Source organism: Rhododendron vialii, chromosome 1a (assembly GCF_030253575.1).
Source record: "Rhododendron vialii isolate Sample 1 chromosome 1a, ASM3025357v1".
Taxonomy (NCBI): Eukaryota; Viridiplantae; Streptophyta; class Magnoliopsida; order Ericales; family Ericaceae; genus Rhododendron; species Rhododendron vialii.
The window spans coordinates 8,017,604-8,035,080 of record NC_080557.1 but is presented as its reverse complement, the minus strand read 5'-3'; the positions used below and the strand labels follow the sequence as shown (position 1 = coordinate 8,035,080).

Here is a 17,477-nt window from a genome sequence, read left to right as displayed (position 1 = left end):
TTACAGAAAAAAATGTTTGAGCTCATTTCGAGTCCCACAAAAATTTAGAAAAATATTTATAAATATTTTAATATTATTTTATGGGGCCCTATAAAAAAATCAGCTCCAACGGATATCGGTAAGTATTACTTATGGATTCGTAGGTGCGAACTGAACAGTTTCGCTTTTACGAATCCAAAAGTAATACTTACTGATATCCTGATTTTTTACAATGCCCTATAAAATAATATTCGAAAATTTATGGATATTTTTTTAAATTTTTGTGAGATTCGAAATGGGCCCCTGCAATCTTCCTAGAGATTAGAATTTTCATCGTCCTTATCATCATCGTCTTCTTCCCGCTCATCGTTTGGTTCCTTCCTATGCGTAGTCTCCATCGGCTGAGGGAGATAAAGGGGGCACAGTATCTCATTGAAAGAGTGCTCATCTGTCTCAATGCCGCCAGAGAGGCTGCACCTTATGCTGCTAGATTGGTTCGTCATCAGAATATTTGAAGCTTCGGCAACGTTACCGTGCCCACCGGCGCTGGGAGGAGGAGGTTGCGGAATCTATGCGCACGTATGGAGGGATCTAGACATGGAGGTTGGGTGGCCTGGAGAGGAGGCTCCGCCGTTCAAGGGGTCTCCTCCTTCGTCGGGAGGATTTGGCGAGGAAAGCCATGATGGCTCATAACGAGGCTGAATCTGAGATACAAGCTGCTAAGAGACTCTTCGAGGTGGTGAATTCAAGATTCAATGCAATGAAGCGGGAGGCAGATATCAATCGCTCTGTTCGGGTCTCCAATGTGAGTGAAGCCCTATTCGCCCTCGGTAATGGCTCGGAACTCTTGGTGTGCAAGTTCGTTGATATAGACACCACTCTGGAGACAGTTGAGCGTGCATCGGTGGAGTTTGGTGTTAAGGTTGAGGCGTTCAACAACAATTGGAGAGATAGAGATTGTTGAAATCCAAATTGTGTAGGGAATTATATTTGGGGATTTGTAAGTAATAGAGAATATAATGCCTATCAAAAACAAAGGGCAAAGTCTACTTTCACCCCATGTTATTGTCATGTGCGGATACCTCTCTTGTGGTTCAAAACTAACCACATAACCTACCTGTGGTTTTGAAAATGTCCGGATTGACCTCCTGCCGCCATGTTTTCCATCCATATTAACGGAGGTGTATCTCACGCGCCTCTAGAATATAATTTGAGTCGTTCATAATGAATTAAATAAAGAATAAAGTATTTCTGTAAAAAAAAATCATCTCGATCAGGCAACAATAACCTAGTGATCTAATTTTTAATAAATTCAAATTTGAAATTTTAATTTCATAACAAAATCGATTCGACCATAAACTTTTCATTTTTTGATTGACTTGAATTTTGAAATAGATGTAGTACTCATCAAAATTTACAATATCAACGGTTTGGATTCAATTTTTGGTATAAGGAATGGTGTGGTTAGATTTAAAAAGAATAAGAATCAAGGGACATGATGAGGCTAAATCGGTCTTTTAATGTTGTGTCCGTTAATATGGATGGAAAACATGACGGCAAGAGGTCTATCCGCACATTTGTCAATTTTGAACCATGAGGGGGTATCCGCACATGGCGATAACCACAGGGGGTGAAAGTGAACTTTGCCCCAAAACAAAGTACAATATAGATATTGTAGTGAATTGTCCGTATATTGTAATAGTAGTAGCAGTGAATTGTGTGTAGTGGAGTGTTGTAGGGAATTGTAACTAGTAAACCGGATTTTGTTGATCGAGAGATGGGGGAAGCAATGGTTTCGGTTATACACAAAAATGCTTTCCTTCCCACGCAATGTAATTTAATTGTTTTTGGTATGTTAGCTGCCCATGAAAAATTTTATAGAGGAAAATGTGCCCCCTAACGAAAGTTTTTGAAAGTTTCCATAAAATTATCGCAATGTGCACGCATACAGTCTCTTTAAATTTTGGAAGGCTGCCCGGAAGGCCACCACAATTAATTTCAAGGCCGCCCAGAACTCATAAACAGAGAAACAAGATTACCTTCTGTGTATGAGAGATGGATTCATCGTGAGAGCTGATGAGGGAGAGAGAATGACTCTGAGTTGTGGCTCTAAGTTCCATTTTGGTGCTTAATTGAGGGTCCAAAATGGGCGGGAGAAACTGTAGCTCGGGCTACTTCTCTGGCGATTTCAAGAGGCTGGTAAAGCAGGGGTTTTTGGATTTTTTTGGGGTTGGGTCGCTAGTTTAGAGTAGAGAGCAGGAGTAGAGAGAGAGAGATATGGATGCTCTTACAAATGTGGTAGTCACTTGACACTCAGATATGGTCATAGGATCCGTTTAATGGTTCAAACGACATGAACAAAAAAAACAATCTCTCTCTCTCTCTCTATCTCTGAATTTACAAGTACCAGGAAGCTTTTATCTCATTGACGAACTTCTTTTTCTGTCATTATGAACTGTATGTATTTGTTACACCGTGCGGTGTACCTCATAACTTTGTGCGGTGTAACAAATTTTGTTACACCGTGCAGTGTAGAGGTGTACCGTGCGATATTATAGGCCCAATCCTGGGATCTTGGGATTTCTGGGTTTTTTCTGGGCTTTTAGGCTTTTTTTGGGCTACGGGAATCCACATTTAAGCTCTCAAAAGTATTGTTTCCTTTATTTCGTCATCGGAACGTTTAAAGAACCTCCGAAGTCCGGATTGGGGTGTCTACAATACTGAAGCTATTCTTAGCTTTGTGACTTGTTTCAGGGGAAATTAGAGAGAAAGGAGAGGATGATGGGAAAGCGTTACAGAACTGCTGTTACATAATTTATTTTTTATAACTTATATATTTATTTGTATGATTAGGCTTAGAGAAGGAAAGGTAATCCGTTTCTGTATATATAAATTTTCTAGCTTTACCATGAAATTCAGACAGAGAAATTAATTTATACTGGAATCCCAGTTTTCATCATACTATAAAGAATCTAGCTTTAACACTGAGCATCCACTATTTGCTAGCGAGTACCTCTCCTTTTTTTTTCCTTTTCTTTTTGATGGTGGCTGCACCTGTGTTCAGCAGCAGCAGCTTCTGAATCCGAGAGTCTATCCGATATCACGCCAATTTTTAAGCAAAAGGGTGCCGCGATCATATGTCTACCCAAAAAAGAAAGTCAATCTTTGTACCCCCTTCTTTCTTTCTGAAAAACAGGTGTATTCGTAAATGAACCTTCATTAACAAGCCCCAGACACCAATCTCTGCGTGTGCACGCGCGTGTTCAATCACTAAACTAAGAGGCCGTTTGTTTGGATTAATGCAACTTTCTGTTTTTGGCAAAAGAATATTCACTGACTTTATTTTCCTTTACTGCTGGTTTGTTGCGCAGACGGATAATAATTTTGAGGACCACATAAGTCAGCTGCCAAATGAAATCCTTATTCACATTTTGTCTCTACTGACACTTAAAGAAGCGGGAAGAAGTAGTGTGCTTGCGCATAGATGGAGGGATTTGTGGAAATTCACCCCTGTTCTGAACTTTGAGGCACCTGAATCGGTGAGATTGTACGGGATAAAATGCACAGAACGAGAAAGGTCAAAAGTTTGACTTGGGTGAATCAAGTTTTGAAGTTGCATCATTGTCCTTCTTTGGACGAGTTTAGAGTTTGTTTTGACTTGAGTAGCGAGGCTAGCCATGACATTGATGAATGGATAAATTTTGTGATACCAAAGGGAGTAAAAAGGCTCGAGTTGGATTTGGTTACATACTTCAAAGGCAGCCGCTGCACTCTTTCGCACAAAGTCTTATAGCTGCTTCAAAAGCCCATCTAACTCATCCAGCATTAAGTTCCTAACGAGCCTTACTTTGAAGGATGTAAATGTGAATGGAGAACTTCTTGAGTTCTTATTGTCAAATTGTCCGCTTCTAGAGACGTTGTGTGTGTCTCATTCAGAGCATATTGTTAATCTAAGAGTTGCTGGTTCGTCGCTCCAGTTGAAGCACCTGGAGATATTTCGATGCAAACGCTTGGAAAGTCTCGAGGTTTCTGCCCCAAACCTTGTGGCCTTTAAGTATTTTGGGCAAAGAATAAGAGTGCATATTGGGAACCTTCCCCTTCTTTCCAAGTTACATATTGGCGGGGGATATGGTGATCAAGTAACTTACGCCCTTGTGGCATTTTCAAGTCATCTTTCGCAGATAGAGACTCTTGAATTGGAGATGTTCTCCAAGGTTAGTATGGAGCTTCTGCATGTTGAGTATCTTTTTAACTGGTGCATGCGCCACGAGCACACGTTTGTAGTTTTAATCGAATGTTCATAACCTTCAATTTTAACACTAAATGGGGCATCAAATGACTATTTTTGTCTGTTGTTGCATTGATCATCGTGCTCCGCCACGCTCCCTTCCTCTTCCTCCTCCATGAAGTGGGCATTCAGTGGTTGTTGTCGTTGCTGTTGTTGAGCCGCCACCGTCAATGCTGTGATTTGTTCAGTTAAAGCAGCGATTTGTTGCTGCATCCTTGTGTTATCGGCCTCTTAAATTTCTTCCACTGTACGTTGTTTCCTTGGTGCCATAAGTGCTAGAACGTGGCCACGCTCTGATACCAACTGATGTAGTAGAAGCTAGTGAAGATCGAAACTACTTAATCGAGTCCGAAATCCGTTGATTCGAAAGGAATACTCGGAGATCGAAATCCTTCTCTAAACCTGTTTAGTCAAAGAATTTTCAAGAATAAAGGCATCAAACACTCCGTTGATTCCTTAGAATACCAAAGAGTTTGGAATAACGAGATTAGAGCTCTCAATAATTTTGTTCATCCATCCCATAAACGTTAACATACTGCTGGTTATATAGAAAAGGAAAACACTTCCTAATACCTTAGAGTTAAGAAAAGGAAATAAATCAAATCCTAAACAATAAGGAAAGAATTAAACAAAACTATTAGAAACAAAGATCAAAGACTTCGGTGTAGTCTTGACTAAGCTGAAATAAGAAATAATGCTAAAGGCAGAAATCTTTTTCAGACTCCGTTCGGTTTCCATTGCAGTTGCATTCGTCTCGGTTTTTGCTGGAAAGAAAGCCAAAGGTTTTGAAGCCTCATCCCCATCAATGCCTCAAGGATGTGGAAATGTTTGGCTTTGTTGGGGGTACCACTGATCTAGAGATTGTGACGTATCTACTTCAAAGTACCATCAATTTTGAGAAGATAGTCATTGATCCTTACGATTCATTTGTATGGAACCATAAGGAAAGCAAGGAGAGAGAGGCAGCACGAAAGCATGCTCACCAGCTTGAAGTGAAATTACCTCCTGGAGTTAAATTAGTTGTTCTTTAGTATCAGTTAATTATTCTACGTAACCATGCAGTTAGACTGCTCTCTGAAACAGGTTATGGTTCTTTTGTGGTTAGATTTGCGGGAGGTCCCTTGTCACGACACTGGTGTCGTGAGCGTAAATGGGGCCCATCCCGGGCCCCATGATGTCACTGACAACGCCGGTGCACCTCCCCCTGAATCCTGTTGTATCTCCTATGTTTTTATGTTCTGGAACGGTGGATGTGTTGGACAAGTTTTTATTTGTGTCCGAATCATGGAGAACATTTTACTTGGAAAATACTTTATTCTCCCTTTACACAACCAAACAACAGAAAACGAGTATATATAATATTTTACGGGTGGGAAAAAAATTACTTTGAAACAAACGAAGCCTAATCTTCCCTTTCATATAGAATGGACAATTAACAACTAGAAAGACAAACTAACTTTCCCTCCTCTGGGCCCTTTTGCAACTAACCTAACTGACAGAATTCCAGCTCAACAACTACTAACTACCTTGCCCTGAAATTACGCCCAAACAATTTTTTGTCTTGTTTTGTTGTTTTTTTTATTTATTTTTAAAGTGCATGGCTTGGAGATAGGTTTAGTTTTTTTGAGCAGCAGTACTAGTAGGGTTGCAAACGAGCCGAGTCGAGCCGAGTTTTGCCTTGCTCGAGCTCAGCTCGCCTTAGTTTTCCTCAACTCGAGCTCGGCTCGAGCTCGAATCAAGCTGAAATATGTGGGCTCAAACTCAACTCGAACATATATTCAAAAGCTCGAGCTCGGCTCGGCTCGGCTCGAATGGCTCGTTCGGTACATGTATGGGTATTGGTATATGAATGTATATGTAAGCTTGAGCTCGGCTCGAATGGCTCGTATAGTATATGTATGTACTGTATATGGCAGCTCGCGAGCTCAACGAGCCGAGCATCAAGTGGCTCGAGCTCGGCTTGTTTATGAAACGAGCTGAAAATATTGGCTCGAGCTCGTTCATTTGCTTGATGAACCGAGCTCGAACGAGCCGTTAGCGAGCCGCTCGCGAGCGACTCGGTTCGTTTGCAGCCCTAAGCAGTAGTAGTAGGAGAGTATTAATCGAGACTCTAACTATGCATTGGTTCTCCTCTTATATTGATTTCATCTTTTGATCTATATATTATGACTAATGAAGTAAAATTATCACCTAGGTGGATCCGAGGTAGGCCCACGATGGCCTGAACAGTCAAGTCAGGAAAGATGCTCTTAAGGAAGAACTCAGTTTTCCCCACAAGCACAAACCACACGGAAAGTAGGGTTCAGAGAACATACAAATCTGCGAACAGGGGTAGAGCGATCGTGGTATAAGTGGGGTCACTTGAGCCCACTAATTTGGAGTTTATAACCGGACAGCTTATATTTTGCAACCAAATTTCATTTTTCTTAACCCCGCAAAAAGTTCCTTAATTAACTGTCCCAACTCGCTTTAAATGTATATCCATTTGCTCTCTTCTCCTTGCTAGTTACGTAATAGAATTACAAATCAAGTTATCATCCATCGTTTCTAACATATGACAAGTCGTTGGAATCAATTCTCAGGCAAAATTAATTACCATCATTAGTAGTATACAGTATATTTTACCATTTAATTTATTTAATAATTTTTTCGATTACCAAACAGAAAAAGTAAGGCTAAGTTCCGCAAAGATTTTTGGATTTTTGGGCATATATCTTGCTTTTATTTTAAAAAAATACACGTTTTGTTAGTTTTACGCTAAATTTTTTTTTGGATTATTGATTTATCTCGACAGGAGAAATTGAAAAACCCAAAAATAAAATAAAAAATTTTCACTTTTCCTATTCCTCTTGTCGAAAATAAATCAATAATCTATCAAAGTTTGGCGCAAAACTAACAAATGCGAATTCATTTGAATAGGCCCCGTTCCAGAACACCTTCTTAAAAAATAAGTACTTATTTCACATTTTTAAACTCAAAAATAATGTAAATGAAAAATAATTTTTTAATTTTTTTTGCACCGTATTAAAGATCTCAATGAAATCTATCAAACAAGATCCATATTGATAGGAAAATAATTTGCGTAAATACATGATTTTTGAGCTTGAAATTGCCTTCTTAAAAAATAAGGACTTATTTTCCTTTCCGGAACGGGGCCTAGTACAAAACTCCCAAAAAGCTTAGCGAAACTTAGCGTAAGTCGTATATTGTTCTACCTATTGACCCTGCCCCCGCCTCCTCCCACGGTAGAAAAAAGCACTTTTACAACACTTGTTCTTCTAATGGTAGTTACAGCTGCAATATTGCTAGAGACCGCGTTTTGGTAGAGAGTCATCATGTTCATTTTTGCTTTGTTTTTCCTCAGTTTTTTTTTTTTTTGGGTCAAAGAGTAATGTTGCTTTCCAACCCTGTGATGTGTCCAGTCTAGTTGGAGAAAATAAGCAGTGGAAACGCGTATTGGATTTCCACCAAAGGGGAATGAATCCAAAGTCTTCGATAGACTCAACAGATTTTGATCATGAATTCTACAGAACTTTCCAACTATATGGCCCATTCTGGATTTGTTGTGTGCAATTATATAATCAAATAAAGAAGCTCTTTTCATGCATGACCCAGAAGATAAAAATTACCAATTAAAGGGTAAGCTAGACCTGTTCAAACAGTTGTAACGTAAAGAGAAATGTGTTGAATTCTTTCCATTGGAATAATGGTCAGTGTTCATATGCATTTTTAAGGGAAAATGTTCACTTTAGTGGTTGATGGTAGGTCTTAGATTATATGAGGAAATACTCGAAATAATACAGAATGTTAGGGGTGCAGACATGCTTCAGCTAGCAGTGGTTTAGCCAGAGGGTTTAAGGACTTGGAGTGTAATTTCGGCAATAGGATCCGACCTAATTATGTTGCAGCCTCTATGTAATTAGGATAATCGGTTTTTAGAGAAACACAGAGAGGGGCGAGAGAAAACGCAGATCTCAGAGAGATTGCTAGAAGACTTGTACTCTTGATTCGATTTCATAGTGGACTGGTGTGGTTTATGTGGTTTTTTCTCGCGTTGAGGTTTTCCACGTATATCTTGTATTCTTTTTTTTCTTGTTCATAATGTACTATTTTTCTGTTTGCTTACGATTTCTGTGATTCTAATTTCTAAGATCCGTAGGATGTTGTGAGTTGAACGAGATGTCTTCTTTGCAGTTGTGGACAACAGGGTGCGGTTGTAATGGTAGCTCCATGATATCACGAGTTCCCACTTTCAGAATCCAAATTTTATATATATATACACACACACATACGAGGCGGTTCCGGGGACACCCAAAAAAACACCTAAAAAAACATCTCATAGTTCCCGATCAACTTTTGATGATCCGAACCGCTCAATGTGATTAGAACGTTATTTTAAGGGTACTTGCGATAAATAAGCAAAAAAATGACCGGAAAGGGCTTGATCCGAACAGTTTCAAACAGTTTTTTAATGAACGGTTCAAATAAAAACGGCTCAAATCAAGCCTTTCAGGTCATTTTTTTTGCTAATTTATCGCGGGCACCTTTAAAATAACCTTCTGATTATATTGAACGGCTCGGATCATCAAAATTTGATCGGGAACTATGAGATTGAGATTTTGGATTTTTTTTAGGTGTATTTTTGGGTGTTCCGAAACCACCCCGATATACGTATATATATAGTCCGTTTTCCTGCGAACCACCGTTCTGACCGTTGAATTGATTGTGTTTGAATGATCAGAATTCGCGAACAATTTGTTCGCACGAACAGAAATCCGGGAGTGATCGTTAATACCCAACAACCCCCAAACCCTTCACTACTCCTTACGAGTGGACGTAATCGAGCGGCGAATAAGGGGGGTTGGACATTGCTCCGAGAGATCCGGAATAAATTTTTACAATTTGGGACACAACCCGTTGGATATTTCGATATTTTAATACTGCTAATAATCGAATCCAACGCCTTATGTAATGCAAATAATTATTTATTCAAATATACTACTGTATTATTCGTGACTCCACATTACATATTCGTACCATTGCAGCTGCACCATGTGCAATTTTAAAAAAACCAAAATAACCGTGCTCACTGTAGTACTACGGTTTGGTCAAAGTGCTTTGAACGTTCAACGTGTATTTAAATTTGTGCAAGTCTCACTCCTCACGAGAAATTAATTTTTGGTGTCGGGACGAGTACCACGTGGCTACACCCATTTGCGATTCTATCGGTCTAAATATGTTTTGAATGGCCCATATTTATTCCTTTTCTTTTCCCTCACCGGGCTCACCCCACCACTCTCTCCTCTCTTTTTCTTTTTCTTTTTCTAAAATCGTAACCGTCTAAAACATGTTTGGATGGATGGAATCGCTGACGAGTTACAACGTATGTGTGTGATATCCGTCCCGCACCCGAAAACTTCTCCTCACAAAGGCATCTCCAACTCATACGAGATCCCAAAAAACTTTAATCTATCCAAGTAGCAACTGCCCTAGCCATTCGTTTTAGTTTTTTTCCACTGGATAGAAGCGTCCCCAGATGCACACGTTAATCTTTGATCCCTCACCTCACCCTAGACTTTATAGCAGACGTGATCAATTCAACTCATCCATTATCAATAGTTTAAGCATTTAAGAGCATCTCTAACCTAGACTTATTTTAAGATCCAAATTTAAAATTTGGACAAAATTCACAAAAAATTCTCTCCAATCTTTGACTCAAACCCTTTTTCATTTTGGGTTTTACCCATTTTTTTTCCAAAATTTGAGACAACCCAAGTCTCTTTCTATTTTTTCCCCTAATATTTCAACTCTTTTCTTTTTTCAATGGCTCCTTTCCATGCAATTCTGAGAGCATGGCGTGGGCTTTCCCAAGCTTCGATACCCCTCTCTCTCTCGCTCTCATGGCTGCTGCCACTAGAACGAGTTCCTACAGATGGAAAAGAAATGAGGATATATGGATTAGAATTCTGTGGGTGATGGTAAGTGGTAGACTGTTTGGGTGGTTGGCGGTGGACTGAGTTCTTCTTCTTCTTTTTCTTCACAGCAATCAGTCACTCTTTATCCCAAATCAAATTTGTTCCCTTCTATTATTTGCATTATTGTCATTGAATACTTAAAAAAATAATATATTTGGGTAAAAGATCATTTTGCCATTGGAATAAGTCTTACCCAACATGGTTTTTTATTGGGTCAAGGTCAGAGATGCTCTCACAACTCCAAAAGGGTGAATTAGGGATGGCATCTTGTCATTCTTTTTTGTCTTGGGTGGCTTATACCAACATGCCCTTGTTTCGCACGTTTATAATCTTTTTAATCATTTATAAAGATTAATACATTAAATCTTTTTTTGCGAGAAAAAGAAGCAAAAGAATTAGAGATGCCGTAGAACTCTCATGCACTATAATGGTATAGTGGCCCAGGAAGTATAATCCCACATTGAACGGTTCAAAGTACAGGTTTATCAAAAAATTGAGCTTTCTTATTATAGAGCTAGTGGGCCGAATGCGCCATTGCACTACGGGATATAGGGCTTCTCGACGTGCTTATTTAAATTTTTTCATCATGATCTGGATTGTTCAGTTTTTTTAGTATGTTGAGTATATTATTTAGGAGAAAAATTATTGGGTCAATCCATACAGAGCTTTTCTCTGACTTTAATTGAGCTCCCCGCAAGTAGGCTGTGTGATTGGCCGCCCATAATTAGTTGAAATGCGCATAAGCTAATCCGGACACTTGAGTTATAATAAAAAAAAATCCATGAAAAAAATTAAGTTGTCTTATGGTGCGGTAAAATGACAGTTTTTTGTATTTAAAGTTATTTATAGTTGAATTAAAATTAGATTAAATTAAATAATCTCTTCAAAATGGAAACATGAACAAATAAAATAAGATGGAGGAAATATTAAATAGTTTGTAAACTACTTTAAATGTGGACAAAATTACATCGCTCCGCCGCACTGCACCGCTTTAGTGCAGGGGTACACCATACACAACACCACCAACGAATTGGAGACTCGTGAATTTGTTCCTCCTAAGCTTTATCAATTTCAAATCAATAAAGCTTTCAAATTCAAAAAATTTCAAGTGCTATCAATTTTAGTGCAACTATTTCATATGAATTTCTACTCTGCCTGTAATCGAGCTCTACACTGGTAGACGGTGCAACTGATCCTCAAAAAATCAATCAAAATGAGTGTGAATTCGACCGAGATTAATCGAGGTTCGTGTAAGTGTCAACGGGGACGCCGTGACGTACAAAAATATCAGCCGTGCTATTCACACAGATGAGTAGCGTACAGATCATGCACTGATCAAGATGTGGGGTCCACTATGGGCCCCACACAAAGAATCTGATCCGTTCATTAAATTTTAAACATTTTTTCAAGGGTTCTCGCGAAAAATTAACTCAATCTGATATCAAGAACTACCCTATCCAATCATCTAACTTTTTGTGCAGATCCGAAATTGAACAAAACGTTAGATGATTGGATCAATATTTATAGGTATCGGATTGAGCTGATTTTTCACAAGGCTTTTTAAAAAAATCTTTTAAATTTAATGAACGGCTCGGATCATTTATGTGGGACCCGTAGCGGGCCCACATCTCGATAAGTGTAAGATCTGTGCATTATTCATATGTGTAGGTATCATTTCTGCAAAAATATGTTTAGTTTTGACTCTTTGTGCTTCTCTCTCTAACTCGATTTTCCCCCAGTCCGTTCAACAAACCTCAAATCACCACACCAATAAACAAACCAAAACACTCCACTTTCTACGTGGCTTCCGTCCATTGAACTCTCCCCACAACTGCTCCTAAAATCAAGGTCGGTGTTGACTCTTGTTGCCTCTATAAATATATCCAAATCAGGCACTTCTCTTGAGGGAAAAAAAACTCATTCACTTTCTCTGTTTTTTTTGTCCAAACGCACCACAAAACAGAGACAGAGACAGAGAACAGGGGAGACCAGAGATCACAGAAACACCAAGTAGAGAGAGATGGCTGGAAAAACCACGCTTGCAACCCTTGTTCTAGTGGTGGTAGCTGCTGCTGCCCTGATGGAGGGCGCGGCGGCGACGGTGTACATCGTCGGAGACGCCACGGGTTGGACCATCCCCTCCGGTGGCGCCACCTTCTATTCCACTTGGGCTGCCAGCCATACCTTTGCGGTCGGCGACATTTTAGGTAAACTTTTCTTCTTTTCTTTGTCATTCGTTAAACTTCATTCACCATATGGACTTGTAGAGGAGGAGGATTGGTGCTTACCGAAAACTTGGTTGTCCTATTTCGTTTCCCTCGACATCTCTTTTGAAATACTCCTTTTGAAGTAATTTTTTAGAAAAGTTCCTAAAAATTCTTAACTTTTTTCTGAAACGAAAAGTCTGTGCACACAAACTAATTTTTAATGTTTCCATAGAGTATTGTTTTTTCAAAGAACTTTCTCATAAAAGTCATCAAATGAAGGTTTTTTTTTTTTTCTAGTTATTATAAGAATAAAAACAATACTAATCACGCGCTTATGGCCCAAAATTAGGCAAATACTTGAAGGACACCCACTTAAAAGTTAACAAATAATCTTGGTACGACTTGTGTAGACAAATCCAAACATAATTATCCCAAATCGTTTGATTTACGTGGACTCTCATTATTTAATTCGAGCCACGTGCGTCAAACGATTCTGAATATATCTCGTCACCTAAATATTTGCACACGGATTTTTCCATGATATAAGTAATATAGTTAGTATTTCTTTACATTTGATCACTTAACTAATTTTTTCATTTTGTGCAGTCTTCAACTTCATTACCGGAGCACATGACGTGGCAACGGTAACAAAAACTTCATACGACTCATGCAGCTCCGCCAGTCCTATCTCTCTCCTATCAACCCCTCCGGTGAACATCACCTTAACTACCTCCGGCGAGCACTACTACATCTGCACAGTCGGCCAGCACTGCGCCAACGGCCAAAAGCTCTCCGTCAACGTCGCCGCCGCCGGTAGCCCCACCCCCACCCCATCCCCGTCTCCGGCATCTCCGACTCCGTCGCCGACTCCGACTCCGTCAACGACACCGTCTCCGACTCCTTCCGCCACCCCCACCCCCACCCCCACCCCCACCCCCACCCCCGCTCCCACTCCCGCTGCCCACACGCCCTCGCCCACCGCCCATTCACCGGCACCGTCGTCACCTCCAACCAACAGCCCTCCGTCACCACCCGCCATGGAGTCACCGCCGCCAAGCTCCTCTACTTCCCCGACGACCTCTCCTCCACCGCCGCCACCCAGCTCCGCCCCACACAAGGCTGTTGCCACTGTCGGCATGGTGGTCATGTCCGTTGCTATAGGTGCTCTGTTTTAATTTAGAGCAATGTCACGTATACAGTTTTATGTGTACAGATCTGACCACAGATAGTATTTGGAATCGTCCGAATCACGTGGTTACTTACTAGTTTGTAGAGTTCACGTGCATCGGACGATTTCTAACACTTTTCTGTATTAAGATCTATACACAAATTTGTGTACACGCGAGTGTGCTTTAATTTATTTTCCCTCTCACAATTTTGGTTTGTACACTCTATTTGTGTTGGCTTAGAGAGTTGAAATATGGCAGGGGACATTCTTTAGTGGATTGTTGTATTGGTTTAGTGATTGATGATTTTATTCAGCTGAATAAAAATGTGCACGGATTTGTCTTTATATCGGTGTGAGTCCATTATTATTCAATGAAAGTCACATTATCGGACGATTTCAATCACATTTGTTTTCATATCTATGCATGCATTCAAATGGACTTGGGGTTCCTGTAGTGCAGAGGTTCACTACAACCGTTCATTAGGCAATCAATGGGTACAGTTTTCATCTCGGCTCTTACATATCTAAGTCATCCATTGTCGAGATGGATGTCTCGAATTGTGCATTACACCCCTTTGATAGATATTTTCACACAGATTAGTTATGTACACTCTATGGTATATTGGCTTAGAGTTGATATATGGCAGGGGAAGTTCTTTGGTGGATTGTTGCATTGGTTGAGTCACTGATGTTTGGACTCAGGCTTGTTCGTTTCAGTCTCTAATTTTTCTACATTTAAACGGACCGTGCCCTGTTTAGGCTCTTCTGGAAGTAGCTTTCGATTAATGAAACCATTCATTTTGAAGGCCATTTATACGAGAAAAAAAAATGGGCTGACACACCGAGTAGAATCTGCTAATTTCAAGATAAATACGTTATGATCATTAGTTTATCGATATTGTATTAATGTAATTTTTTTTTTAGCATGATTGAGTTTTTCGATAAACTTTGCAAAATGAATGTTTTCATCATTTAAGTAGGTCCGAGATTGACCCAAAAATACAAATTTGGGAAGACGATCCTCCTCCAACAAATGTACTACTTACTGTATGATCAATTTGATCGTATGTTTATTACTCCTTCCGTCCATTTTTTAGAATTCAGCATTTTATTTTGGGTTGTCTCTTAATAAGTGTCAATTTTGTAAAGTTAGTGGATAAAAGTTGGTGCATTTTTCATTTTGCCCCTAAAAGTATATTTCATTTTGAAAGTTAATGAGTAAAAGTATAATGATAATGTCTCCATAGAGGGTAAGTAAGGAAAGTGGAGATAAAAATTGATGTGAAATGTATAATGATAATGTCTCCTTAATAAATTGAAGTTACGAAACAAGATACTTAAATAGGGACGGAGGAAGTAATAGGATTTGAGGCTTGGATTTAAGGTTTAGGATTTTGGTATGTTTGTTCATCTTATTTTTACAATCATAAATCTTTGGCGGCAACATTTGTCCACCAATCTCATGTGATATGACACTAGTGTATTCGCAGAATATGTCACATTAGTCATATTGTGCATCACGGCTATCAATAATAGGGACGACATTAGGAATACAATTTTAGAGAACACAATTTCAGGCATAACTGTATTCAGAGCTGTTTGATGCAATTGATGCATATACATTGAACAGTGACATATTACATGATCACCGAATAACATTGCTATTTTAAAACTTAACCCTATACCAACTCTTTTTTTTTTTTTTTTCAACGGAATTTAACTCTACCAACTCGAGTATGTTAATGTGGGAAAGTTATTCAATGGCCCTAGCGCACCTTTACGCGGTGTCCCAAATTCTTTCTCCATCACACATTTCCATGGTTTTATGGATGGAGCCATCGTAAATTTGTGGAAAGAAAAGTTTGAGATAATTATTTGTTAATGTGGTATTCTGATTGAGATTGTCTTATTTACGAAGGGGCCATGAATAAGATATTATGGAGGCACACGATCTGGACCGTCCATTCAGGCTTTGGATGGTCCGAATTTAAATGAAATTGAAAATTTTTTTTTGAAAAAATTTGATTTAAATCCAAATCGTTCAAAGTCAGAATGGACATGTGCGATTCATCTCTGTAAACCCAGTTCACGGAAGCTTCGTTAAATTTATTTTTTCCATTCTGGATTCTCTCAACTTCTCATCAGCAATGACGAGACCACTTTGGCACGTGAATAATCAAGTGGTGCTAGAGAAATAATGAGGTGACAAAGTGGAAGATTCTTCGATGGATTCAAGGTCAACTGGATGTGAAACGAAAGAGAGAAACTAAATGCATTCTGTACTACTAATTAAAGAAGCATACGCTGAGATTTTTTACTTTTTACAATATTTTGTTGAGTTTGTCGTCGTAATTTTTGGGTTAATTAGCTCGACAAGAGAAATTAAAAAACTGAGAATTTTAATTTGGGTTCAAGAAATTTAAAAAATTATGCACAAATTTACCTTATATTTTGGTTCAAATTAGGAACGGAGAGAGTATGAAAATGTGGGCCAATATTAAAAAAATATCATATAACTTTTTAGACAAAAAGAACATCCTTTTGGTCTTTTTTCGTCTGTAAGCTTTCATTCAAGACGCGAAATTGAATGCCTTTTTGGGCTCAAGTGAACGTTCCGAAGAAAGTTTCCAAACACTCTTCTTGCTTTATTCATTTCAAAAAACTCGAAAACGAATATGCACGAAATAGAAGGATTCAAACCGAGACCCCAAGACCACTGAATAAATACTCGTTTCCGATAGCCTTGTGTCGTCCACTTGTTCAATATTAGTGGAGTACTAGTAAATACCAAGGCCAAATTTCCAATTTTCAGGCGGCGAATTGGAAAATGAACTACCCTAGAGGCTAGAAGTCTCTAGAGCTTACGAACCCAATGGAGACTTTTTTTTTGTTTGGTCAAGCGGAATACTCCAATGGAGACTTTTGCCTAGCCATCAAGTTTGAAAATTAGAACCCTTTGCCAAACTCCAATGGGACCCACACCCTTCTTCTCCCGTTCCTTTTTTGTTATGTCATAGTAGTATTTAGTACTCCATATCCTATTTGTGGCTCACCATTAGACATAGGAGATTACAATTTTTTGATAACCAACTAGCGTTCAAATCAGCTTATACGCATATTAACTAAGGACCAAGGGACTGTGCTACGCAGAGTGCTGTGCGGGGCGAATCGCCGCCGCTCCTGTATCGGTTTGATGATCGGAAACGTTCGCTTCGTAGAGCTCGTTAAGTAGGACAATTGTACCAAAAATCAGCACGATCGGATATCATTAAGTGTCTCATCCGAACATTATTATCTTGAAACGAATGGATCCGAAACACAAGATTAAAATCCACTGTTTTTTTGGTACACTTAATAATTTCAAGATAATAATGTTCGGATGAGGCCCTTAATAATATCCGAACGAGCTGATTTTTGATACACTTGTTCTATTCGACGAGCTCTACGAAGTGAACGTTTCTAATCATCAAATCGAGACAGAAGCGGCGGCGATTCGAACCGCACAGCACACTGCGCAGCATGGTCCCTCAGTCCATTAAACTAATCATGGGAGGTCAATTCCATTGTCCACTTGGGAGAGAGAGAGAGAGAACAATATTTCATGTATGCTTCTTCTTTCTTTCTAGTGAAGATATATGCGTAAGAGTTCAAAAAAGAATTAGATAAGTCATTTTTTAAAATATCTTAAGGCTTGAATTAGCTTACACGCTACTTAAATGATGTATGAGGAACCAATCTCATCTCAATTAATCGGACCTATTCCCTCGTCTCCTAGTGAGTGGAGGAGGATCCCATCCAGTTTAATTTGCTTCCAACCAATTTGGTCAAGTTTGGACCATTTGTGGGCTCTTTTCTGGCCC

At 39.2% G+C, this 17,477-nt stretch overlaps 1 protein-coding gene across 1 annotated transcript; it reads left to right on the top strand.

Annotated features, from left to right (window-relative positions):
• The first annotated feature begins 12,139 nt into the window (after window positions 1-12,139).
• Window positions 12,140-13,962, top strand: LOC131315918 (cucumber peeling cupredoxin-like). The gene is made up of 2 exons (XM_058345160.1): window positions 12,140-12,449; window positions 13,056-13,962. Exons 1-2 carry the CDS (start codon window positions 12,263-12,265, stop codon window positions 13,622-13,624), a joined length of 756 nt encoding a protein of 251 aa, XP_058201143.1. The 5' UTR covers window positions 12,140-12,262; the 3' UTR covers window positions 13,625-13,962.
• Window positions 13,963-17,477: the final 3,515 nt, after the last annotated feature.

Excerpts from the sequence above, each read along its gene's own strand:
- LOC131315918 (XM_058345160.1), top strand. The coding sequence starts at position 12,263 with ATGGCTGGAAAAACCACGCTTGCAACCCTTGTTCTAGTGGTGGTAGCT. Across the intron at positions 12,450-13,055 it reads TGCGGTCGGCGACATTTTAG|TCTTCAACTTCATTACCGGA; the intron begins GTAAACTTTTCT and ends CATTTTGTGCAG.